Source organism: Bicyclus anynana, chromosome 24 (assembly GCF_947172395.1).
Source record: "Bicyclus anynana chromosome 24, ilBicAnyn1.1, whole genome shotgun sequence".
Classification (NCBI taxonomy): domain Eukaryota; kingdom Metazoa; phylum Arthropoda; class Insecta; order Lepidoptera; family Nymphalidae; genus Bicyclus; species Bicyclus anynana.
Window position 1 is genome coordinate 4,018,041 of NC_069106.1, and position 25,615 is coordinate 4,043,655.

At 36.1% G+C, this 25,615-nt stretch overlaps 1 protein-coding gene across 1 annotated transcript; it reads left to right on the plus strand.

The window, feature by feature from the left end:
* The first annotated feature begins 57 nt into the window (after positions 1 to 57).
* LOC112045432 (phosphatidylinositide phosphatase SAC2) lies at positions 58 to 25,428 on the plus strand. Its single transcript, XM_052889157.1, has 18 exons — positions 58 to 370; positions 511 to 890; positions 1,501 to 1,785; positions 2,515 to 2,699; positions 3,273 to 3,384; positions 5,204 to 5,276; positions 5,722 to 5,914; positions 6,416 to 6,581; positions 6,918 to 7,079; positions 7,366 to 7,436; positions 7,704 to 7,842; positions 10,050 to 10,177; positions 10,867 to 11,035; positions 11,773 to 11,935; positions 13,174 to 13,280; positions 14,058 to 14,181; positions 15,979 to 16,760; positions 17,794 to 25,428. Exons 1-18 carry the CDS (start codon positions 274 to 276, stop codon positions 17,893 to 17,895), a joined length of 3,438 nt encoding a protein of 1,145 aa, XP_052745117.1. The 5' UTR covers positions 58 to 273; the 3' UTR covers positions 17,896 to 25,428.
* The last annotated feature ends 187 nt before the right edge of the window (positions 25,429 to 25,615 follow it).

The window sequence follows — 25,615 nt, forward strand, 5'->3', positions numbered from 1 at the left end:
AGTAAGATTTTACATATCTTGAAATATTGTCTATTATTATAAACATAACATGTATGATTTCCAACAAAGAAATATAAAAATAATGATAATCAATAACTAGATTCCACCTACGTAAAATGAAATAACGTCATTGCCAGTGTACCAATCGCGTAACACATCCGCCCCTCCCCTCTGGGATTTGCTAAACGTCAAATTATATACAAATTACAATAACAATAAACACGATGAAAATTCGTTCAAAATAAAATAAATGTAAGATAAAATTAAATAAAAATGGAAATTTTTCGGTCGGAATCTTATTATATATTCGTCAGGAACGAGTCAAGCCTTTGGTGGAACCGAATAACTGGCGCATTTTCAGTACGGTCAGGTATGAAATTAATTATCTATTTCCTCAAAATTTTGTGGTCTTGAACTACTTTTAAAACATCCGATGATTCAATTATTATATCCTCTATAAGTGCAATATGTTTTGTATTAAAAATTAAAAAATATTGAATATATTTTAAGCATGGGACCTTTCGGACATCGAAGACATAGAGTGCTTGGGTATAACAGACGGCATTATAGGAAAAGTAGACCACACGAATATATACGAGCCGCGATTAATTATAATAAAGGAAAGCGTACCCGTCGGTCAAATTTATTTCCACCACACTATATATAAAATTAAATCCATATGCTTTCTAAACATGGGAGCTACAAATCAAGAGGTAGATTTATGTCCATGCACGAAACATGGCTCTTCGACTATACTGGCGAACAGAGGGGGCGGCAAGAAAATGGGCGCTAGACTGTTTGAAAACTCTGCATTCCTCAACAAGACTGTTGGTGCTGTGAAAAATGTCAGCAACACTATCAAGACTACAACACAGCAAGCCGCTACACAGGTACTAATAATTGTTACTGTAAATAATAATAAACTGCTTTTGTTTGTTTTAATTTGTTCTGTGGTTAGCTTGATGTCATGATGTCCTGGTATTGAATCCTGTGGTGTTAATATGAGAAATAGACAAATTCCAATCAACAGCAGTGCAACTGGAAATACTGCTATCTCGCTAAATGCATTGGGATGAAAGAGATGGGAAGGGGACAACTCTGCTGCCATTGGACGATATTTAGTCCATTTCTCTTCACTTGAACCACTGAGTGGGGCAAGTTCATAGTAAATTTTTTTAGCACAGAGTCGGAAAGTTGGTGGATACACCCCTGTGCCTCAGAGATCATGTTAATCTTCAGTCCCAATCATTATCGTTAAAATCAGACAATGACGGGGACTGATGAGTACATTATCATATACGCATTATCATATATTAATGATGCAAACAATAATAATCTTTGAGGCAGGTGCAGGATCTTTTTTAGAATTTAAATTTACAGTGATTATAATTCATGTTAATTTAAACCACTAAGAATTAAACCAGCTTGTATTAATACAGTGGCATTTATAAAAAGCTTACCTTAAATACCTTATTTCTTACTATGTTTAATTTATCGTAGGTGAAACAGACAGTAAAAAAACAAAGAGACCCTAAATTAGCTGAACGTTTTGAAAAACGACTAACAGATGAACTACACAAAATATTTGATGATTCAGACAGTTTTTATTATTCACGGACACTCGACCTGACAAACAGCTTGCAAAGACAGTATGAAATTGAGAAGGTTCTAGAAACAGAGGAGGGTAATGGAAAACCTTTGACGGATATCACTCGATGGTGGAAATATGTAGACGATAGATTCTTCTGGAATAAACATATGCTGAAAGATATAATGGCATTGGAGGTAAGTTATTTAATAAAATATTTATACAAAAGTAGACTTTGTGAATTAATTTATAACAGAGTAGCTGACGCCGCGAGGTTTTACTCGCGTGGTTTTCGTTCACGTAGGAATACGGAAATAATATATAGCCTATAGAAAAATAAAAGAAAGAAAAATGTGTTTATTTCAAAATTATATTTTATTATGGCCTTCCTCGATAAATGGGTTATCCAACACTGAAAGAATTTTTCAAATTGGACCACTAGTTCCTGAGATTAGCGCCTTCAAACAAACAAACTCTTCAGCTTTATAATATTAGTATAGATAATAAACATAATATACAATTCATAATAGATATAATAGCTAGTAATGAATAAAGATATTTGATATCCTTACCAAAAAAATAAAGTAACTTTGTTTGAAAAAAATAAAGAATCTAATTTCATCTATTAGTAAAACTAAGCATAGACACAGATGGCTAAAACATACTTGTGGCATCATCGGCGGCATGCTTAGAGGCATGTTTAAATTACCGGTCAGGCTATATTTCAAAACTTTAACCTTGGGTCTTCTACATTTAGTTGGATAAATAAAAGCTATGTCTAATATCCGTTGCTGAATAGAATATATTTTTCTCTCTTTAGTTACATTGGGACAGAAAGGAAAGTGATATTTTATGAGATATGTTGTAGGCTTTTCTCAGGTAGAGGCATGATTTTAAAAAAAGGATGCTTTACTTTATGTCCCTAGAGTCCAGATTGCGACCAATGGGTACTCCCCATTATCCAAGGCTACGTCCACCTGTCACAAATAGCTGTGGAGCCACCCGATGCTAACCCTCTGAACACAGAATCCTTATCAAGCTCTAGTACATGCGACGAAACATTCACCTTGGGCCTCATTTCCAGACGGTCTAGATATCAAGCCGGGACGAGGTAAGTTGATACATTGATGTAATCCAGTGGATATGACCTCTGATTTTTTTAGTCTTTGATTTGTCTGAGGCATGCACTTCCAACTTTTCAGTTATGTGCATTTTAAGAAATTAAATATTTACATGTCTCAAACAGTGAAGAAAAAGTCAATAACATCAATTAAGGATTTCACGGAAATCAGAAGACTTTTTTTGTATTCTTGACAGCAAACCCTTTGATTTGATATCCATATCATGGGGCTGGATTTCAACAGCCAGTGCACCACCTCGGGGAGGCCACCATATTTTGGATTGGATTTGTAATGACGTTTCTAAGCTAGTCAGTATGCCCGACTAGTTTAGTTAGTTAAGGGCCCCGTATGGGTTCGAAACTAGTCGGGCATACTCCGACGTAATATCACGTGAGTTTTAGCCGTGTTTCATAATCATTTAATATGAATAACACTCACGATAGTTTAAATTCTAAAATAGTCATGTATTATCATCAGAACTCCAAACGTGTGCAAAATTTCATCCTAATCAGAAACCGGGAAGTGGGTCTAAGTTATCCTTATATTTTTCATTTTTATTATAGATACAACCGCAGAGGCATAGAGCCCAGTGGAAAAGTGGCAAACTATGTAGAGACTGAGCAAATAGTCTCAATCATATGTTCCGACAGTATACACAGGGCTTCCTTTGTACAGGTATGGAATATTTATAGATATTATGTTATTAATTAATTATTACCAATTGCGTCATTGATCGAATAATTAGCCACTACTCATGGGGTTCTAAACTCAAGGTTTAAGTTGGGCTATAGAAATATACAGTTGTGCCTGATGGAAATTTCGAAAACTTAAGTTGGGGCACGCTTGCATAGAAGATGCCTTGAAGATGTGAAGATGTCCGTGGTGTCTTATCTTAATTTATATATGACAGGAAAGTAGTGAAACAAACCGAATTTTCGGTTTCGTCTTTCGGCGAAAAAACTTGTTGCGGCTTAGTTTTTGTTTCGGCTTTTATCCAGCCAAAACTATATCTAAACAATATTTTCATTGAGGTTTCATGCTACAAATTATTTGGCACAAGATAACATCATTGTTTGGTTTGTATTTGTTTCTATTAATATTCTGGCGCTATAGACTTAAGTATATTTCAAATCAACCTAGTTTCTACTCATTTATGGTTGAATAATTCAAGTGCATCATTAAAACTAAAACACTTATGTATTGGGCCACTGCCAATATTCATAAGTTTGCTGGCGTTAGGGTTGTCACCTTTACTGTAAATAATATAGATAAGATGGACCTTACCCTGGAGGGTTAGTTATGAGCCAGACCAACAAAAAGCAAGTTATTGGGGTTTTTTTTTTAAACATCTTAAGGTGTGACATCCTATTTTAACTTCAGGTTTATGCCAGTAATTCAAATAATCGAATTTCAAAATACAAAATTCATTTATTTGAAGTAGGTTTCTTCTTCTTCTTTGTTCTTCTTTGAAACGTCAAGTTTGACTATTTGAAGACTCTACCACTTTTTTACTTCCTGTGTGGAGGTAGAAGCTGATCCAATGGCCTCCAAGCATCTATATCATAATATCAAATATGAACTTCATATATTGGAGGGTAAACCTCTTGGTAACTTAACGCGTTACAGCTAAAGTTTGACACGTTCGACACTTGCACTTGACAGAGCAAACTTCGAACGGATTTTAGGACCACAGACTATTATAAAAGTTTCTATGTTGTTGCTGTCAATATGTTCTTCATACCTCTCCGTAAATAAAGGACTCTTAGTTAAAATCAAAAAATACTAAATTATATTCAACTAGTGGACCCGGTCAAGCTTCGCTTTGACTTATGTGCACTTCTTCCCTATCTTTACTCTCCCCCTGCCCTACCTCTCTCTACCCCTACCCTACCCCTTGACTCTTAAACGTTTGTATGGGAAATAGAAAACGGTTGTTTTTATGGTTTTCCCGGCAATTATTCTAGTTTTTCTCACCTTTTAGACCTTCTCTATACCTCCACGAACATTTCAAGACCAAGATGAGATAAATCCGCTCAGCCGTTCTCGAGTTTTAGCGAGACTAACGAACAGCAAATCATTTTTATATATATAGATTAAAAAAAGCAAAATTACTTCAATTTATCACTTCTGTCAAGCGTCCCGAGACGCACACGTTATTTTTAACCGGCTTCAAAAAAAAGGAGGAGGTCTACGTTTTTTTTTATATTTCACTTTTCCCGTTAGCTGGTTAGTAGCCAATGCAACATGAGTGCAAATCCGCGGTATATAATAACTCATCAATTGTGTGTATAATGTGGCAGAAGCAGAATTTTTATAGTGACAAATACCCTTTGGCAGAAACGCATTGAACCTAAAAGTAGAATATAACATGTTAAGTTTTATAAAGAAGTAACCGTTAATTATGCATCAATTTGTCAACAAGTCTGCACAGAAAATGTTGCCCTTGACTTATGTATAGCAATTAACCTTGAACATAAGCATCTTATGTCGATAGGTCCGTGGATCGGTGCCAATATTTTGGAGCCAACCCGACTACAAGTTCCGACCTCCGCCCAGACTTGACAGAAGTATGTATAAATTATAAGAACCCTATGATTCTATATAATAATTATCGTTATCGCATGGATTCGTCGGCTTTTCACGGATGATATGATAGCAAAATAAATAAATTATTATATATTCATCATGAGCTTCCGCAAAGTAAGACCTGCTTCTATCCAACCCTACGATTCTATCAGGGATATTATAAGGGAAAGAGCTGCCTTTTTATTACATGTAAACGTAAGCAAACTAAGAAATGTATTATTGTAGAATACGTTATATGTTGTTGATCCAAGGTCTCCCCACGAGAATGACAACTATGCGGGAACCACAAGGTTCTTGTCGAAAATAAATTCAACACAAAGTACTCAGACTATAATCATTATGCAATATATCTATCGCTATTGATTGTGTGTGAGTGTGATTAAACATTTTTAATTTGATTTTTTCATTTGTGCTTATTCACATCAGCCGAGGAGGAATCGCACGTAGCCTTCAAAAAGCACTTCGAAGATGAGCTCAAAATGTACAAGCAAGTGTGTATAGTGAACCTAGTCGAGCAGCAAGGTCGCGAGCGCATCATATGGGAGGCCTATAGCAACCATGTGCTGAAATACAACAATCCGGATATTATATATGCTACGTTTGACTTCCATGAGTATTGGTATGTGAAAATCATGTTTTTTTTATTTCAGTATCATCATAATTTTCATCATCATCATTAGCTGATGGATTTCCAATTCTGATCACGATTATGAGCCTCTTAAAGGCTTTCAAACAACACGGATAAGAGCCTCCTGTATTCAGCGGATATCTGCTATCTTCTTAATATCTTTAGTCCACCTAGTCGCGGGGTCGACAAACACTGCGCTTTCCAGTGCGTGGTCGCCATTCCAGCATCTTGGGATCTCAGTATCCATCGTCTCTTCACACTATATACCCTAATGTTAGGTATGTTTTTTATTTAAGTACCCGCATATGACCTTGGGACAAAACATGGGTATAGAATTTCTTAAATTTTACAGCCAACGATGTTCCTTGATTGCATTCAGGAATTTTAAATTCGTCTGGTCGTTACAGGAGTTAGCGCATTTATATTATTGACTTTTATAATAAATTCATTTAATAATTCCGCTCGTATAAATAGTTTTGATTTTTTTATAAGCCGCGGCATGCACTACGAAAACGTCAGCATCCTAATAAACGCCATCGCGGACATCATCGGCGAGATGCGCTTCTGCTGGCGCGACGACCGCGGCCTCATCTGCACGCAGAGCGGCGTCTTCCGCGTCAACTGCATCGACTGCCTCGACCGCACCAACGTCGTGCAGGTATCCGACTTAGGTTAACCACTGCATGCACCTACAGAACGTCAAATTCGTGAAAAAAAAAGAAAAGATCATTATTTATAAGGTTTGCCACAAACCTCAATATTGTGAATTACAAATCAAAATCCAAATTAAATAATAAACCTGTGGCATAATCTAAAAAAGGTCCCAGCTCAGCATTTTTCTACAAACCCCATATTAAAAAAACGTAGTCTTGCATGCAGAAACAAAATTTCAGAATCTCAAATAATAAAGTACATCATCTTCAATTTCCATTGTTTAAGGTACCTACTTAAAATTATTGCTCAAATGACACAGCTTAAAATATTTGGTTCGCAGACGGCGATAGCGAAGTACGTGCTGGAACTGCAACTGTGTAGGCTGGGGCTGGGTACGCCCGGCTGTGGGCTTCCGCCGTCGTTACGACAGGCTTTTCTGACAATGTGGGCAGACAGTGGCGATTTGGTGTCCAGACAGTATGCCGGTACTAAAGCTTTGAAAGTAAGTCTTTTTATAGTCATTGAATCTTTTGGTCAATAAAAATACTTATAAAGAAATTTAATGTCATGAATATAATATGCGAAATAAAAATAAAAATCACGAGCAACCTTATTAATTAACCGCTGAAAAGTCTGATCACTGTTCTGCTAATCCCAAAGGTCATAAAAGGGAATTTAAATAACCTGAATGGGGTAATGATTGCTGTTTTGCGAATTTCTTTACTACGGGTATTTGATGGTAAGCTTTCACCAATTTAATGGTGCTGAATATGTATGTTTGTCTACAGGGTGACTACACGCGTACCGGAGAAAGAAAATTCACGGGAATGATGAAAGATGGCGTCGCATCGGCAAATAGGTACTTAATTTTACCTTTTATGTTAACGAATCATTTTTAGTTGTTTTTTTTTTCATTTAAACTATAATCAACTATTCCAGGAATTTCATTTTACTTTGAATGTAGTGTAAGATGACAGGACCAAGTGCGTTTTTGTATACAAACGAGTTTCGTTTTGTTAAATAACGTTCCTTCAGTTTTTACGTACCAACACGCTGTCTGTACACCTCTCCATTACATTCAGAGTCAAAAAGATTACATAAAATAGACAAACTATAACCTTTTCAGGTATTATCTGTCGACATTCAAGGACGCATTGCGCCAAGTGGCCATAGACGTGATGACGGGCGAGTCCCGCTCTATACCCGAGCAACTCATCGTGCCCGACGGCGCACGCACCTCTGTCAAGGTGCTTAACATGCTCAACGTGCGTGCTTTGTTGCTTTATTATGACCAACACATCGAGTGGCGTGCACACGTGTTTTTTGACACTACGTACAAATTATACTAAATGGAAAAGAAACCATTGTCCATAAAAACTTGGGCCCATTTTATACGAATGATACAGCCCTGAAAATTGACCATAAATTAGGACAACTCATGAGGCCAATTTTAATAGAAATAGAAATAGAATTTGCCTAATCAGTTAAATTACTGGTTGCAAATGGGCAGTAATTCGTATCCCTTTAACATAAAATTCATTGCATTATCACTGTCTAACTGACTGGTGACAGTTTTAATAAGGATTTGACCCTAAGTTAACACATTTAATCAAAATAGGACATTACATAATGTCAAAGGAGATGGTCCAAAATTGTATGGAGCCCAGGTCCAGTCATTGTACCCTAGCGGAAATAAAGTAATTATTTTTTTTTAACTATTTTTGATTATACAAATCTACGAATTTACTTTAATTCTTTCGAAATAATATTCATTATCTCCCAAGAAATGCAACACTATTAAGGGTAATATATTAGCGGATTGATGACGTTTTCAATGCAGTAATCGATTTGACGTTTGCTGTCAATTGTCATGTCATAGTTGCTACAGGGGCGCCATCTTGTTATAACTCAAAAACTTGGATTTTAATTTTATTTATTTTTTTTATTTAATTTATTCACTTTAATAAATTTTAATAAGATTCTTGTATTTTTTAAATTTTAATGATACGGGGTACAAGAGTGGACCTAAAATGAACCATCTCCTTTGAAATTGACAGCCCGCGCTTGCTGACAATCAATAAAATACGCATCAAAGAGGATACGACATAAATAACTACGATCAGTGTGAAATTAATGAAATATTTTCTCTGTTGACGAATATTACTTCGGCTAAGATTCTAATGCAGAATGTAGTAAAATATTTAAGATTTATAGTACATTATTATTTCTGTATCGTTCTGAAAAGTGGGCCCAATTTCTGACATGTCCTTTCTTCACTAATACACTATTCGTAATGAGTCATAGGTTAGGTAGTGTATTTTTGCATCTATGAGTGCACGTTACTCTGCATCGTAAGAAACTTATTTCGCTTTATCGCATTTTTGATTATATTTTTATTAATTTTACCTAGAGTTTGAGAACCCATATTAAATACAATAGATTGTAATTTTTAACTTTTATTTATTAAACTAGCGGACGCCCGCGACTTCGTCCGCGTGAAGGTCGTTGTAAACTTTCAACTACCCCTACCCTACCCTACCCCTACCCTACCCCTGCCCTACCCCTACCCTACACTACACTACCCCTACCCTACTCATTAAGGCTGCACTTCTTTATTTATTCCTCCCATTGCGAGTCGCGTCGAGCGCGGCAACCTTTACACAAAAATAATCCTTACAGCATGAATTAGTATTCACGCGCGATGGCTTAGCGTATTTCATGTATAACTTTGGTGTTTCTTTACCGATTTTTATGATTCTTTTTTTATTCAATAGGTAATAATGTTAACTTTCTTATTAGGGATGACTGATGAGTGTTATAAACATAAGAGTAGACAAATATAATTAGAAAGCTCCGAACTGCTAAGCTATCGGGAGTTACACGTGTTATTGTGAGTCAACCATAAAAGATAGACATATATATGCTGTTGTGTTTTTATAGATAATTTTAAGGAAAACACTTCCGTCATACATGATTTCTATGTAGCTTTAACCATTAAGGCTGTACACGCGACGGAATCTTAAGAAATTGAGTAACTTCTCCCGTTTTCTGAACATTTCTGTTCACTGCTCTGCTCCTATTGATCGTAGCGTAATGAAAAGTATACTATAACCTGCCCAGAAGTATGTTGAATAATTGTACCAAGTTTCGTTAAAATCCGTCCAGTAGTTTTTGTTTCTATAAAGAACATACAGACAGACAGACAGACAAAAATTTTACTGATTGCATTTTTGGTATCAGTATCGATCACTAATCACCCCCTGATAGTTATTTTGGAAATATATTTCATGTACAGAATTGACCTCTCTACAGATTTATTATAAGTATAGATGGTATCTGCAAGCCTAGACGCGCGCCAAAGATCTCTTTCGTCCCATTGTTACAAAAGAGATCATTGGCGCATGTCTAGGCTTGCAGATATGGACAAAAATTACCTTAAGATTGCCATAAATGATTGTTTTTGTATAATCAGGAGCAGGCGGTCCCGGACACGGCGGCGATGGCGCAGCACGTCAAGTCGCTGATCGACGACTGCAAGAAACTGCTGGTGGACACCGAGCCGGTGCTCGGCTCGTGGGGGCTCATCGACGCTGACCCCTAGTACGTATTGTGTTACATCGGGAGCAGGCGGTCCCGGACATGGCGGCGATGGCGCAGCACGTCAAGTCGCTGATCGACGACTGCAAGAAACTGCTGGTGGACACCGAGCCGGTGCTCGGCTCGTGGGGGCTCATTGACGCTGACCCCTAGTACGTATTGTGTGTTACATCGGGAGCAGGCGGTCCCGGACACGGCGGCGATGGCGCAGCACGTCAAGTCGCTGATCGACGACTGCAAGAAACTGCTGGTGGACACCGAGCCGGTGCTCGGCTCGTGGGGGCTCATCGACGCTGACCCCTAGTACGTATTGTGTTACATCGGGAGCAGGCGGTCCTGGACACGGCGGCGATGGTCCTGACCTCTAGTAAGTATTGTGTGTTACATCAGGAGAAGTCGCTCCGGGACACGAAGTCGATGGTGCTGACTCCTAGTACGTATTGTAATGTAATTGTAACATCAGGAGCACCACATAGACAATTACAGTATTGCAACCCCCTTCGATCAATTGACGTCATCAAGCGAATCAGAGAATTTTCTTTCTCTGCGTGTGTGAAGTCTGCCAACCCGCATTGGGCCGGCGTGGTGGACTGTTGGACTAACCGCTCTCATTAAGTAAGCTGAATATGTGTTTAAATGATGATAATCTTCTATCACTTCAAGTTTAAATAGCATTCCTATTGCATTTCCAGCACTGGCGACCCTCAAGAAACTGAAATGGACAGTGTGCTAGTGTTGACGAGCGAGGCGTACTACGTCACGGACTACGACGAGACGTCGGACAGACTGCTGTCTGTGCAGAGGGTGCCTTTGAGGGATGTGACCTCTGTAGAGCTGGGGACCTTGGACTCCAGTGCCACGGTCAGTTCATATATAAGATATGGAATATCAAGCTAGTCTAGTCTAGTCTAAAAACGGGTTTGACATCAGAAGCAGTTGTCTGCAAAACACAATTATTGGATTAATATCTGTCAGGTCTAACGATTCCCACTAAGAATGTTACCAATAAACCCTGAGTGGCAGAGAATGACCTTGAGTGGAGTCACGCACTTGTGACTGCTGTGTGTAGGGTTAAAGGCACCTTTGACTGTTAACAAATACTCTCCTTTTCCACTCAAGTCACTCTTTCCGCCTATTCCATAACAACCCAGGATTATTATCCAACAAAAGTGTGGACGGATCGAACGCCTCGACAAGAATGAGCTAGATTTCAGATCTTCAACGTGAGCTGCAAGAGCATCACAGTACCTGTGCACTATATACGCATAAACTACATGTACAATACTGAAGCCGGCTATTTCCACACTTACTTGATACAGACAAAAACAAATTGTATTAGCTTTAAAATAAAGTTCTTTTCAGATTGCACAACTTCATATAAAATACGCGTATTTGATACAAACAAAAACGAACCGTATTTCGTTAAACATAAAGTCTATTTCAGATCTTCAACGTGAGCCGCAAGAGCACCACAGAAAAACAAAATGTATTTTCTTTGTAATAAAGATCATTTCAGATTGAACAACTTCATATAAAATACACATACTTGATACAAACAAAAGCAAACCTTATTCCATTAAAAATAAAGTCTATTTCAGATCTTCAGCGTGGGCCGCAAGAGCACCACAGAGCCCGTTCACTGCATACGCATAAACTACGTATACAACACAGAAGCGGGCTACTTCCATATGTTTAGATCCACTTCGTTGAGATTCTTCAACAACATGGCCGTTGTTATCAACACTAAAGATGAGATGATTGGTGAGTTTTGATTGATTTTCTACAGGATTCTATACCTAAAGGGTTAAATGAAATGAACTGAACCCGCTGTCTGCCCATTTATCACCAGGAAATTTTCACAGATAATGTTGCCACTATAACAACAAAAACTAAAAAATAGAATACAATAAATATTTAAGGGCACTCCCATACGAGTATTACAAACACGATTTTTGTGCTGTTTTTATAGACAGTACGGAACCATTGCACGCACTTGAACCTGTTTTTTAGAAAGTTTTTGGGCAGCGATTCGATTACTAATTCGTTAAGTTAATAATTGTTACAATATTCTTGCCCTTACCCTTTGTTTCAACTAATTCACTCAAAAACGTTAACAATTTTGATGTGTACTTTTTGCTACCTCGTACCTTTCCCACTTAATAACAACAATTCTTTGACAAAACTTACATTTCGAGTTAGTTTATTACCTATAGGTATTTATTTTGTATTAACAATGTGGATGAGGACTAGGTTTGAATATATAGATTTTTATAAAACAATCTGGTAAATAAGGTCAATGTTAACTAATTTATACATAAAGATTGTCTGAATATTTGCAAAATAAATAGGATTATAAAATTACAAAATCTATTAAAAATCTTTTATCGTAATTAAATGAAAATTCATACAGTTTTAGCTTTCTTACATTAAATGTGACATTTTTTATAAATGAACTATTAACATAAACGCATAAATAATAAGAACGCATAAGATATTAGAAATTTTGCTCGAACGTCCATAGAAATCTAACGATCATTATGTACTTACGACGTCATTAATTCGTACCATTTTGTATGGGGCGTTTTTCAGGGATCCGTGGCAGTGCCGCAAATTTGAACCTTTAATCCCTGTAGCTCCTAAAGTAATGATCGCAGATACCCTGTTACTTTTACAAAATTGCTTTATTTACTTTAGCATACACTTAATTTATAAACAATTTAAAAAACAATCATCATCCATATTAACGGCGACGGAAATCATCGTGAAGGAACCTGCATACCTGGGAATTTTCTTAATTCTCTGCGTGTGTGAAGTCTGCCAATCCGCATTGAGCCAGCATGGTAGACTATTAGCCTAACCCCTGTCATTTTAAGAGGAGACTCGTACTCAACAGTAAAACGAATATGGGTTGTCAATGATGATGATGAATTACTGACGAAATGTATTTTTAGAGAGGCAAGTTCTGTTGATTTTTTTTTTATTTTTGTCATTGTTTTCAGAATCATTACATTCCATATGCGAGTCGCTGGTGGTAGCTCGCGACATCGCCAAGCTGCCGCCCATACCTTTCCATGATGGCATCAAGCTGGAGAGGAAAAAGTCCAAGGTATATCAGAATACCTTAAGTGTTATCCATAATGTCAAGCCTCAATAGCTCAACGGTAAGAGCGGTTGGACTCATCACCGAGGGGTGGTGGTTCGATCCACGCCCCGTTGGTCTATTGTCGTACCCACTCCTAGTCTTTCCCGACTAGTTGGAGGGGTATGGAAATATTGGTCATATTATAAAAGTTTTTTTTATCGTCTACAAGTTAGCCCTTGACTACAATCTCACCTGACGGTAAGTGATGATGCAATCTTAGATGGAAGCAGGCTAACTTGTTAGGAGTAGGATGACATCCACACTCCTTTCGGTTTCTACACCACAGCGTACTGGGACGCTAAATCGCTTTGCGGTACGTCTTTGTCGGTACGGCCAAATCCTCCCACCAGCCAGACCTGGACTAATTAAGAAAACCTCAATCGGCCCAGCCGGGGATCGAACCTAGGACCTCCGTCTTGTAAATCCACCGCGCATACCACTGCGCCACGGAGGCCGTCAGATATGGCAAATATTATTTTTTTAAAAAATGTTTTATTGACAAAAGGGTTAAACTCAGGTTATTATTTTTTAAATAAGCTCTATTAATATCGAAAGCATACGGGGCCCTTTGACATAAGTTTGTTCTTGCAATGGGGTGTAAAAAAAGGGAAAGGCCATCTCCGGCCTTGGCCTACCCTAACCCTTTGTTTTTTTTTTCTTTATTTATCTTTGTTTTATTGTTTGTTACTCAGTTGTATGTACTCAGCTAAATAAATCATTTTATTAATGTTTTTATGACAGGTCCACCCGACACAAGGCACGTCGGGAGGCGCGCGCTCGTCTCTGTACTTGGACCTCTCTCGCCTTCCCACTCTTACACGCAATGTGAGCGAGACGCAGTTAGTGGCCGACATACGTAGTGTTGGTAAGTACTATAATCATCACCAACAGTATATTTTAAAGGCCCTAGATTACTAAAAAAATCGATCTATACTACAGCGTTTTTTGATGAGTACTGTTTCATCATCATCATCATATCAGCCGATGGACGTCCACTGCAGGACATAGGCCTTTTGTAGGGACTTCCAAACATCACGATACTGAGCCGCCTGCATCCAGCGAATCCCTACGACTCGCTTGATGTCGTCAGTCCACCCGGTGGGGGGTCGGCCAACACTGCGCTTACTAGTGCGGGGTCGCCATTCCAGCACTTTGGGACCCCAACGTCCATCGGCTCTTCGAACTATGTGCCCCGCCCATTGCCACTTCAGCTACGCGACTCGTTGAGCTACGTCGGTGACTTTGGTTCTTCTGCGGATCTCCTCATTTCTGATTCGATCACGCAGAGATACTCATAACATAGCTCGTTCCATCGCCCGCTGTGTGACTCTGAGCCTTCTTATGAGGCCCATAGTTAGCATACTAGTTAGTTAGAGTACTGTTTACCAACGAAGAAATTAGAAATGAAGGTAGAAAACGCAAGTCATTTCATAAATTTTCATTCGTTCGTTATCTACCCATATTCGGCTCATTGCTGAGCTCGAATCTCCTCTCAGAATGAGAGGGGTTAGGCCAAATAGTCCACGCAGGCCTAATGCGGATTGGCAGACTTCACCCACGCAGATAATTAAGAAAATTCTCAGATATGCAGGTTTCCTCAAGATGTTTATCTTCACACGTGATATTTAATTTCTTAAAATGCACATAACTAAAAAGTTCAAACCCTCCGGAGTCGGATGCAGAGGTTATATCCACTGGGCTTACACAGTCAATACCTTTTTACCAAAATCATGTAGACAATACCTTTATCTCGCCTCGCTAACCATATTATAGGTCACTTGGTTGGTGGTTGAATTATAAAGATAATTACAAATATCACCCAAAAAACCAAGATTTTGTCTTAACCTTAAAACCATCCACAGATCCGCAAAAATCGCCCAAATCATCTATAACAAAGTCAGTGTTAAACCAAATCCTAAACCTCGTTCCTACGAAGGACAGCCGTGTGATGTTCCGCTTCATATCTCCTCCCAAGTCCGTACAAACGTGGATGGATGAAGAGGAAGACCCCTAAACCCCTTTACGTTAGTTCCTGCATTATTGGTTGTAGAAAGTGGTAACAAAACTAGTAAATGAACTTGTGTTTAAACTTTAACCTAGGCCAGAGGTTCCCAAATATTTTTTCGCATAGACCACTTTCTAATTTAACTGGTTTCGGTGGACTCCTGCGAAATTTCTAACCGAAACTCGAAAAAAAATGTGATTAGTTTCATGTATGAAAATTTTCGTTGCAGCTGAATCAACAGCCACCACGAAATAACAGTTTAAAAAAATAGTGAGAATTGATTACTTAATTATTTAATTGATTGTACTGTGAGTGGATGACAAAAAGTAAAATTGACCCGGGAAAAAGTTATTACAATTCAAGTGAATTTAAATTTTTGATATATACTCACAGCACAAGGATGCGATCAATTCACAAATTATTTTATTTAGAAAACTCCTTATTCGGTATGAAACCAGATACATTTTCGTGGACCCCCGCCGAGTCTTCCGTAGACCCCTGGGGGTCCACCTGGACCACTTTGGGAATCGATGACCTAGACGATTTATTTGGTACTTATAAGTTTTGCATATTGCGTATTCATGCTATGCATTTAAAGTGTATTATTGAGTTGACATCTATATATTTTGTGTTTGAATACAATTTAAAACATTACAGGATCAAAAGCTCTGAACAACATGACCGAGCAATTCAGCAAATTGAACAAGCTAAGCGCGAGAGCCCGCCCCAGTTTACAGCTCAAACTAGACCAGGGCGCGTCCAGGACCAAGAAAATCTTCACGCTGGGCCATACAAAAACAGATAACAAAAAGAAAGGAAGCCAATCCGACGGCCTTAGCTCTGATTACTCTTCAGACGATGAAAATCGTACTAACATATTTGAGCCAACATTGGACAATTTTGAAAACATGCAGCACTACATCGGAGGTCAGCAAAAGAAGGACGAAAACGACTGCGAATTGATCGAAAACCCGTTGTATTCCTCGAAAATTGAACCCCACGAAGAATCTATAGAACCAAGTCTTCCCGTTGCAACTGAAAAGCTAACCTTAAAGACACCTAGCAACAATGTCAAGAGAAATCCATTCGATTCTGATATCATTACACCTGAAATTCAAGTCATAAACGATGGTAGTTTTAATAAACCAGCGCCCCCAAATTCTCTGCTGCTCTCCCAAAAGTTGTCGCAAAGTTCTGGATACATTAACTTGGAGGAAGGTTCGAATATAGCAGAGGGGGTCAGCTTCCATATGCGGTCAAACTCTCAACACGAGATTACCTTCAATATCGCACAATCCCACAGTGAGTCAGCGCTCAAACAGCTCAAAAACATCGCAAGTCCTGTCTCCAGTGCCACCAGGGATATGGTACTGTCGCCTTTTTCAAAATTGGCTAAAGGGGTCCAATCTTTGGGAGCTAATTTAGACCCTCGGAAGAAGGTTAGTTAGCTATATCCTATTTGAAAAATATTTTTGGGGCTTACTTATGTTTCATTCCCTCGAAACTTTTTGTCAGTTCTCTGTGGATTTCATTTTTTTTGTTGTACAAGACAAGGCAAGCTGTAAGATTCCTTTATCGTTCGATTTGGTTGGGTAAACACTGACTGCCAAAAATAGTTCGTAGTTAAAAAATAAGGTATTTATTTAAAAATAACCTTCCTTTAACCTTCATTTAACTTGCCCTTTTAGCATGTGAGAGCCTAATCTTGAGTACATCTTTCTTTTTATTATTTTATTATTCATTCATTCATTATCAACCCATATTCGGCTCACTGCTGAGCTCAAGTCTCCTCTCAGAATCAGAGGACTTAGTCCACCACGCTGGCCCAATGCGGATTGGCAGACTTCACACACGCAGAGAATTAAGAAAATTCTCTAGTATGCAGGTTTCTTCACGATATTTTTCGTTTGAGACACGTGATATTTTTTTCTTAAAATGCACACAACTGAAAAGTTGGAGGTGCATGCCCCGGACCTGATTCGAACCCACACCCTCCGGGATCAGGGGCAGAGGTCATATCCACTGGGCTATCACGGCTCTTCATTATTACGGCTTGATTTTTTTTTACTTTCGTATCTTTGGTATAGAGTGTTTATGATGATGATGAAATCGGTCTATGGTATTTTGGGAGGGCATTTTCGGCTGTATGCAAACATATTTTTTTTTTATTTTTTTATTCTTTACAAGTTAGCCCTTGACTACAATCTCACTTGATAGTAAGTGATGATGCAGTCTAAGATGGAAGCGGGCTAACTTGTTAGGAGGAGGATGAAAATCCACACCTCTTTTGGTGTCTATACGGCAACGTGCCGGAACGTTAAATCGCTTGGCGGTACGTCTTTGTCGTTAGGGTGGTAACTAGCCACGGCCGAAGCCTCCCACCAGCCAAACTATTATAGCAAATATTGGTGCTAAAAGTTATACGCTTTATAAAAAACTTTTTTTTTCAAATGTTAATATATTAAATTTCAGGCCGCTCCCTCTGTGAAGCATATAACGGAGCAACAATACGAGGAGCACAAGAAATTGCAAGAAAAATGGCAAGACTGCAACACGCGGCTCGTCGCTCTGTAAAATGTTGCCAGTATATTAGGTACGTTCCCTTGACGCCACGAAAGTTGACTTGAAATCCGGCCGCTCAGAGATTTCGTTTCTGACATGTCGTAATCGAAAGGGACAAACATATTCAATTACAATTGCCTCGTTTTTTTGTCTCATCACTACAAAGACAAACAGTTGGCATAACCTTGAAATAGCGCAGTTCAACAACCTTGTACGCCAGTTCGAAGTTACATCGCCCGTTCGATCACGACCTGTCAGAATCGCAGTTTCTGAGCGGTCGGACATTAACTAAGTCGGTGTTCATTTATTGACGATATAACATTCCAATTAATACAAGATTTTCATCTTTCGTGGCAAAACTATTAAAATATAGAGAAAATGTTACCCACACAGTATGGAAAATGTCACAAATATGCCAGTAAATTCAATTATTTAATTTAAAATGTAGTATTATCACATAATTTTGTATTATTTTTGTTTTTTTTTTTAATTTTATGTACACATTGACTACAAGTAAAGATAGACGGAGCGTTTTTTTTTAAAATTAGAAGTTAAGATTTTGTTCAACCTGAATATCTCATTATTGTTGTTTTGTTAGTTAATTTATTTGTTGTTCTTTTATTTGGGAATTATGTGTGGAAAAAACCTCGATTCGAGCGAAGAAGTTTGTTAGGTTGCAGGGCAGAAATGCAACCTACGGTATAAATTATAGTAAGGTTTCATTTGTTCATGTAAAATTTAATTCACTGAGTAATAACAACTAGTTATGTGCCCACACTTTTACGAATTGAATTCGAATATATGTATATTCGATAAATTTTATTTAATACACAATTATTTACTGTTTATTATATTTTTAAATTTTTTTAGTAAGACATGGCACAAAACTACACATTATAAAGAATAAAAATTTTGAAGCTCTGACTAACGAAAAAAAAGTAGACGAATTCATTACGAAAGACTCGACGTAAAATGATCTATCACTCGCAAGATGAATAAACAGGCGATGAATTGCCAAATTTCCTTTGCTTAGTTCAATTATTAGAATAATGACAATTAGTTGTACTGTAACTGTACAACGGAACTTGTGATTTTTACTCTGGCTTGGTTAGTATTGGCTGAATTTACGATAGCTGTGCGTCATTTTTAACATACACGAGCACTATAAATAAAAATTCTCTTCTAGTAAAAGTTTGACTAACTTTGTCGCTATATTTGATTTTTTTAAGTAATAACTTCTTATGGGAAGATAAACCGCTTCGTAACGTAACGCGTTATGGCGCCACTCTGTCTGGCTTCCCTTTCTCTTACGTATACGGAAGCAGGTTTAAGTTATCACTTATGTCGAGCGTACCAAGACGCATACGTTTCTTTTTTGCATTTTATCGACTCTCGGATTGGCCCAATGTTGATTTTTGACTTTTAAGTTTTAATGGTCGTTGAATTCAAGATTAAATAATATTGCACCAGTGATGTACTACTATTATACCTGTTACAAGATTTTGTATAGAGAAATGTTCCTTAATTCGTTAGAATATTGAAATCTATCGTATATTCAACCAATAGGAACAAAATCCATCATCCCAGTGTTATAATTACGAGTTCCGTAATACAGGAGCTTAGAGTTAAATTAATAGTATTACGAGTATGTAGTCAACATAAACTAAATGAAAAATATAGACGAAATACACGACGTAGGGACTTATGACAGGGAATTGATTAATAGTTAAATAAATTAATTATTGAATGTATACTATTACTAAACCGTCCTTATAAGTCCGAAGATCATTATCAAATATTCATTAAATTTTTGAATATTGAATGATACCAATCTAGCGGTTCCCTTTTAAATGATGAACTGTGTATCGAAAACGGTTTAGTTAAGGACTAAAATCACCAAAGATTTTATGCTGAAACGTCATAATGTTATGGTAATTTTTAAGTAATTAAAATTCCGGTTTGTTACAAGAGTAACCGGCTTACTAACAAAAATAATGGTTGTAAATGTAAATTAAAAATTGCTGTTAAAAGTCTCTGTAATGTACAATTACATATTGTCATCTGCAAACCTGTTGCCATTTACTGGTGAACACTTTCGTCTATATATTTCATTTAGTCTATGGTAAATAGTAATTTTGTTGTAATTTTGACTAAATGTTTGGGATTTTTGACTCAACATGTTATAATGGGTCAGAATTGTTATGTATTGCGTAGATACGGTGTTAAGGAAGCTTTTACATCAAATATAATATGCAAGGCTACGTAGCGAAGGCTTGATCGCGTATCTGACGCTTTAGCGGTGCGGTATTGCCTAAAGGTCAGAGCTCATTAAAGCCACCCAGCACCCAGTGTTTACTCGATTCGTATGCCAGTTTTCTATACAGGATGCTCGGGAGTATTTCCCATAACTTCAAGGTGTTGACGAGTCCACTTACAGGAGCCGAATTGCATAACTAAACTTTGTTTTCATACAAAGTAATTCAAATAATTCCCACTAACCATGTAACGCACGACTTTTATCTATCCTTGAATTTTAAAATACGTAATCGTAGTGGTAAGACTGTCGATATCGACGAGATATTGCAACTATTTGTCAATGAATAAGTTTGGCTAGCTCATAATATAACGTTGCGATATTAGCGACAAAATTTAAAATCTATTTACAATAGAAATATGTTTTACTCTGAAAATATTAATTTTAAAACACATGTTCCTTAGACATTTTTAATTAATTTTTAGTAAAGAATATAACCCTAGAGTTATGGGAAATAAGTTCACTGGTGACAAGTTGACATCGCAACTTCCTCCAGTCGACGAGATGTGGATCGAATAGATGGGGCTGTTTGGGTGCCGGATGGCTCTAATGAGTAATGACCATAAATGTACGCGGGCCTTTAATGTACAAAACAATTAAATTAAAGCCTATAATTGAAATAAAAGTTATACATATATAGCGGAGATTAATTTTTTAGTTTATTTATAGACATTATAAAATAATCAAGTTGAAATTAACTTATTAAAATAATCATATTTTCATTTGTATACAATTATTATTTATTTTATGTAAACACAGTGCAAATTATACTTAAGTACAAATATTATTTATATTTGGAGATGAAACGAAAATTGGTTGATTAGACCCGCGTGTTAATGCATAGAAACAAACATCACCCTGGATTCGCAATAGAGTAGTGTGGTGGGTTAAAGTTCTAAGTCTCTATAAAGAGAGGAGATAGTAGTACAAATAAGCTGATAAAGATAATTAATTGAATTTCCTCATTAGTAGCAATTAATAAAACTAATTTCAAAGACCTAATCGTTTCATCTCTTATAAATAAATATTGTTAAGTTTTCGTTTCAAACTTTGGTTCTTAAACTTCAGTGCAGAATTGTATTATTCCGTTCCTTTTTAATGTTGACAATGTATATGTCTAGAAATGTTTAAAAAAAATAATGTTGGCTGCGTAGAACTGATCCGTTCAAAATATGACAAGTGACGTCACAAAAGTTGAAATAGGTTGTAAAAAATATTCCTATAGAGTAGGAAAACAATACTAATCGCTATTAAATTAATAAACTTAAACATTCCCCGAAAAATATACATGTGGATATAGAAAACCCATCCAAAACGATTTTTAACAAAACCGCGAACTTACAAAATATTTATGAAGTGTGTTAAAAGTTATAAAATATATAAATCGATTAAACACAGAAATAATTAAAATAAAAAAAAAAAAACATTATAAAAGTCTTGAACTTTTTCAACTTTCGCGACAACACATACAAAATAGTTGAACGTTGCGTGTTATCTAGTCTCTAGACATTGACTAGGCAGGGTTAGTCCAGTTTTAACATAGATAGTTTATTAGCTTTTTAGCGGAACTTACATTCCTTAATGTATAAAAGTATAATAACTTCGATCAGGTAAATGTTATAAGCTCTCTCTCACATTTTTGATCACCAGTACTCAGTGAATATCGCGCCACGCAAATGAATCATAACCCCTTTATAAGGAAAAGTCAAATTTAGTAACATAGTGTATCAGTGGCGAAGGATGAAATTTAAATGAAGGTATGCCGTAAGAAAAGGAAATTCATACAGTGTTATACAAACTCCGGTTTCTCTTATATCCATACACATTTATATTCATTACAACCTTTAAATATGTATACATTTTTAAAAGGTAACCCGGCTGGAATCGGTTTGCTTCTGCTCTTCGCCGCTGTAGTGTATAAATAAATAAATAAATAAATATACTTAAACAATACACATCACTATCTAGCCCAAAGAAAGCATACAGAGTAGCTTGTGTTATGGGTACTAAGATAGTTGATATTATAATATTCATATACATTTATATACTACATATAAATACTTATATAATGTATAAATACACACAGACACTGGAAAAAACCCATGTTCATCACACGAATATTTTCCAGTTGTGGAAATTGAACCCACGGCCGTGGATGCAGAAAGCAGGGTCACTACCCACTGTGCCACACGGCCGTCAATGTATATTACTTGTATGATAATGTATTTCTGTATTCTCTGCAAATGAACGTTACATTTGATTTTTAGATTTCAGTGTGACGTCACGTCTCTCGTGGAAGTGTCAGGTTAGAATAATTTACAGGTATAGCTAATAATGATTCTTAAATGCTCGCGTTTACCTGATCGAAGTATAATTTTATAAATTACTTAAGTAATTAATAACTTATTACTATACGCCAAAAAACATTTTGAACTTTTAAAGATTTCCGATTCTTTATAGCGATGTTTATGTAAGACATAATCAGTATTACATCTCTACAGAATTATAATTGACAATGTCTTACTTAGTAATCTTGTCTTATTTAGTAATTCCATCCGGTCAAATGCTTGTCGAATCACGTACTACGGGTTCTTTAGATAATCGTCACTTAGACGTATTAATTGTATATTAATTATTAACTTCTTTACATAGAAACACGGCAATCGTGAACTTTTTCACCTAATCAAATACAATTATTTGAAATTATAAAAGTATCGGTAAAATCGTACTATGATTACAACACAAGTCCAATTTTGAAAAATCTATCTTACAAAAAAGTTCATTTTTTTACTTCTTAATTTATGTATTGGCAAGTCAACATAATTGACGTCGAACGGATCGCGTGCCAATCGGCTCTAACAAGTTATGACCTTTATTATTTTTCATTAATACTATGTTTTATATAAACATCGTAATGTAAACAAGTTTTGAAGGCACTTTAAACTTTTTGACACGTCTATACTAAAATCGACACGACCTTTTCTCCCTAAATTATAAAAAAAAAGCTTAATATTATACCTCATTGCAAAAAATTTGAACAGTATTATTGTATACTTAATAGTATTTTGTAAAGTATAAATAATTGTTATTGTTAGTAACTAAATGTAATTCTCGGTTCTTATATTATCCAGTGAGATATTATTAACAGTAGAGATGTAATGGTAAGATGGTAAGCCAAACATGTTTGCGTATGGATAGGTATAAACTGACCCCCATATTCATGAATATGGATTAAGATTTGAACCACATTTATTTCAAAATAAAGTGGACTTAATACCTACTGTTTAAAGTTCACTTTACTTTGAAGAAATTTGAGGTTGATAAACCCAAACCTTGCTTATAAATAAGGTCGTTTAGGTTTATTTGATTTACCTTACCACTACATTCAAAGCCAGTTCTGTTTACCTATTACTACGACCTTTATCCATTTGTTTAATGGATTAAAATGTTTAATATCTAGTACGTTCAAATATATATATTGCAATTAGGTTGCTTCAAAAACTCCTGGCCAAACTATCAGTAATAATAGTTAATAATAGAATGGTCAGAAATTTTTTAGGCATCCTACCTATTCGCATATATTTTTAATGTACTAAATTTGATATAGAACACTTTCATTCAATAAACAGATGAGTGAAGATAGTTTCTTATATGGATTAGAAGATTCGATTAGGCTTTTTAGGAAAACTAACACATTAATAGGAGGTTGAGGATGAAGTCTTTGAATTGAAAAATTATCTGCATCCTTTATAATATCTCACTGACAGTTTAACACTTAATTAATCTTAGTACACAATTATAATATACCGGCCAATCAACATTATTATATAGATATTTCATTAAAACAAAATACTATAAAAATATTTCTTTATCTTTATTTAATAATAAAATTAATTATAAATAATTACATTTTATACGTACTTACACACAAAAATAGGAAAAGCGACAATTATTTTGAAGTTAAATTAACAACTTAGACTACCTTTATTATTATAAAAAAATATATAATTATGTGCTTACATAATAATGAACATAAATGTTGCCGGTACAAACTTTTCACAAATATTTATTGGTCGGTAAAAGTATAGCCAAAATTGTTCCTTCTTATATTTTTATTTTATGTATTGAAATTCTGATCATTTTTCTTTTTTATTTATTTTTATATGATGTAAAGCTAACGTTAATATATCCTATATTTAGTATTTATATCCTAAAATATATACCCAGTAAATATTGTAGAACGCCGAATGTTGGCTTTAAAGACAAAATAAACTTATAGCATATAGTTTAGTGAAATATTTATCCCTTTTTCGACGCGTGTACAGTTAGCTAAACAAATATACAATGAATAATATAGTATTTAGCAGTTGTGACGTAATCAAGAACAGAAAATAGTATAAAATAATGTAAAGGTTGTCACTGACTTGAGCGCATCGCACCGAATGTTAACAGTAAATAGTCCATGTACTAGAGTGGGAATGGTATTTGCTAAAAATAGCTTTAGTAAGAGTTTAAATGAATACATATGTGTTGTAAAATATATAATGAAATGTCTTTTTTCACACAGACCACATATGGTCTATGGACTGGTAGTGCTCTTAGTGTCAGTGTTAGTGTCAGTAAACTGACCAGAAGAAAGAGACAAGAAGAAGATGGAAAACTGACTAGAAGGTGTATAGGTTGCTATGATCTAAGTTGCCAGGTGAATATTTTCACCAAACCGTATGTATTGCCCTGCCCCGTTTCCAAAAATTCATGATTTATTCTCTAATAAATATTTTCTTTTAAAATATTTCAATATTAATTTATCTTTACTTAATCTTTACATAAATAAAACTGTTTACATGTTTTTACCAGACTGCAAAAAGGGTTATTTTGATAATATTTTTTCTGTACCCCATTTTGTTCACTAAAATGGAGTATTTCCTATGTCCCAGCAATTTTTATATTATTCACTATATGTCGTGCCACGTCCATAGGCCCAGTAAGCCTCAAAGTTGTATAGGTGAAGAGACCACATATGGACTGTGGACTGGCAGGGTAGTACGTCCAAAGACCACATATGGACTGTGGACTGGCAGGGTAGTACGTCCAAAGACCACATATGGACTGTGGACTGGCAGGGTAGTGCGTCCACAGACCAAATATGGCCTGTGAACTGTTAACCAGAAATATTATATACGGTTTATCTGTGGATTGTTAATATTTGAAAGCCTTAAATATAATTGTTTCAGAGAAAAGTTGGCTTAAATATTTGATTGCAACTAAAGTATGCCAATTGGTATATTGGCGCAAAATTGCCTGCGTTTAAGTCAGTAACTGCTTTGTCAGTCATTCCAAATTAGTTTTGTATTACATATATATATATTTTAAGTTGTCTAGGAAAGTTACAGAGCCGATTGTAAGTTATATATTGGT

What these genes read in the sequence shown, in the direction of transcription:
- LOC112045432 (XM_052889157.1), top strand. Translation starts at nt 274, where the DNA reads ATGGAAATTTTTCGGTCGGAATCTTATTATATATTCGTCAGGAACGAG. An exon ending in CCGGTACTAAAGCTTTGAAA is followed by an intron (nt 7,080 to 7,365) that starts GTAAGTCTTTTT and finishes GTTTGTCTACAG; the next exon opens with GGTGACTACACGCGTACCGG. An exon ending in CCTTGGACTCCAGTGCCACG is followed by an intron (nt 11,036 to 11,772) that starts GTCAGTTCATAT and finishes AGTCTATTTCAG; the next exon opens with ATCTTCAGCGTGGGCCGCAA.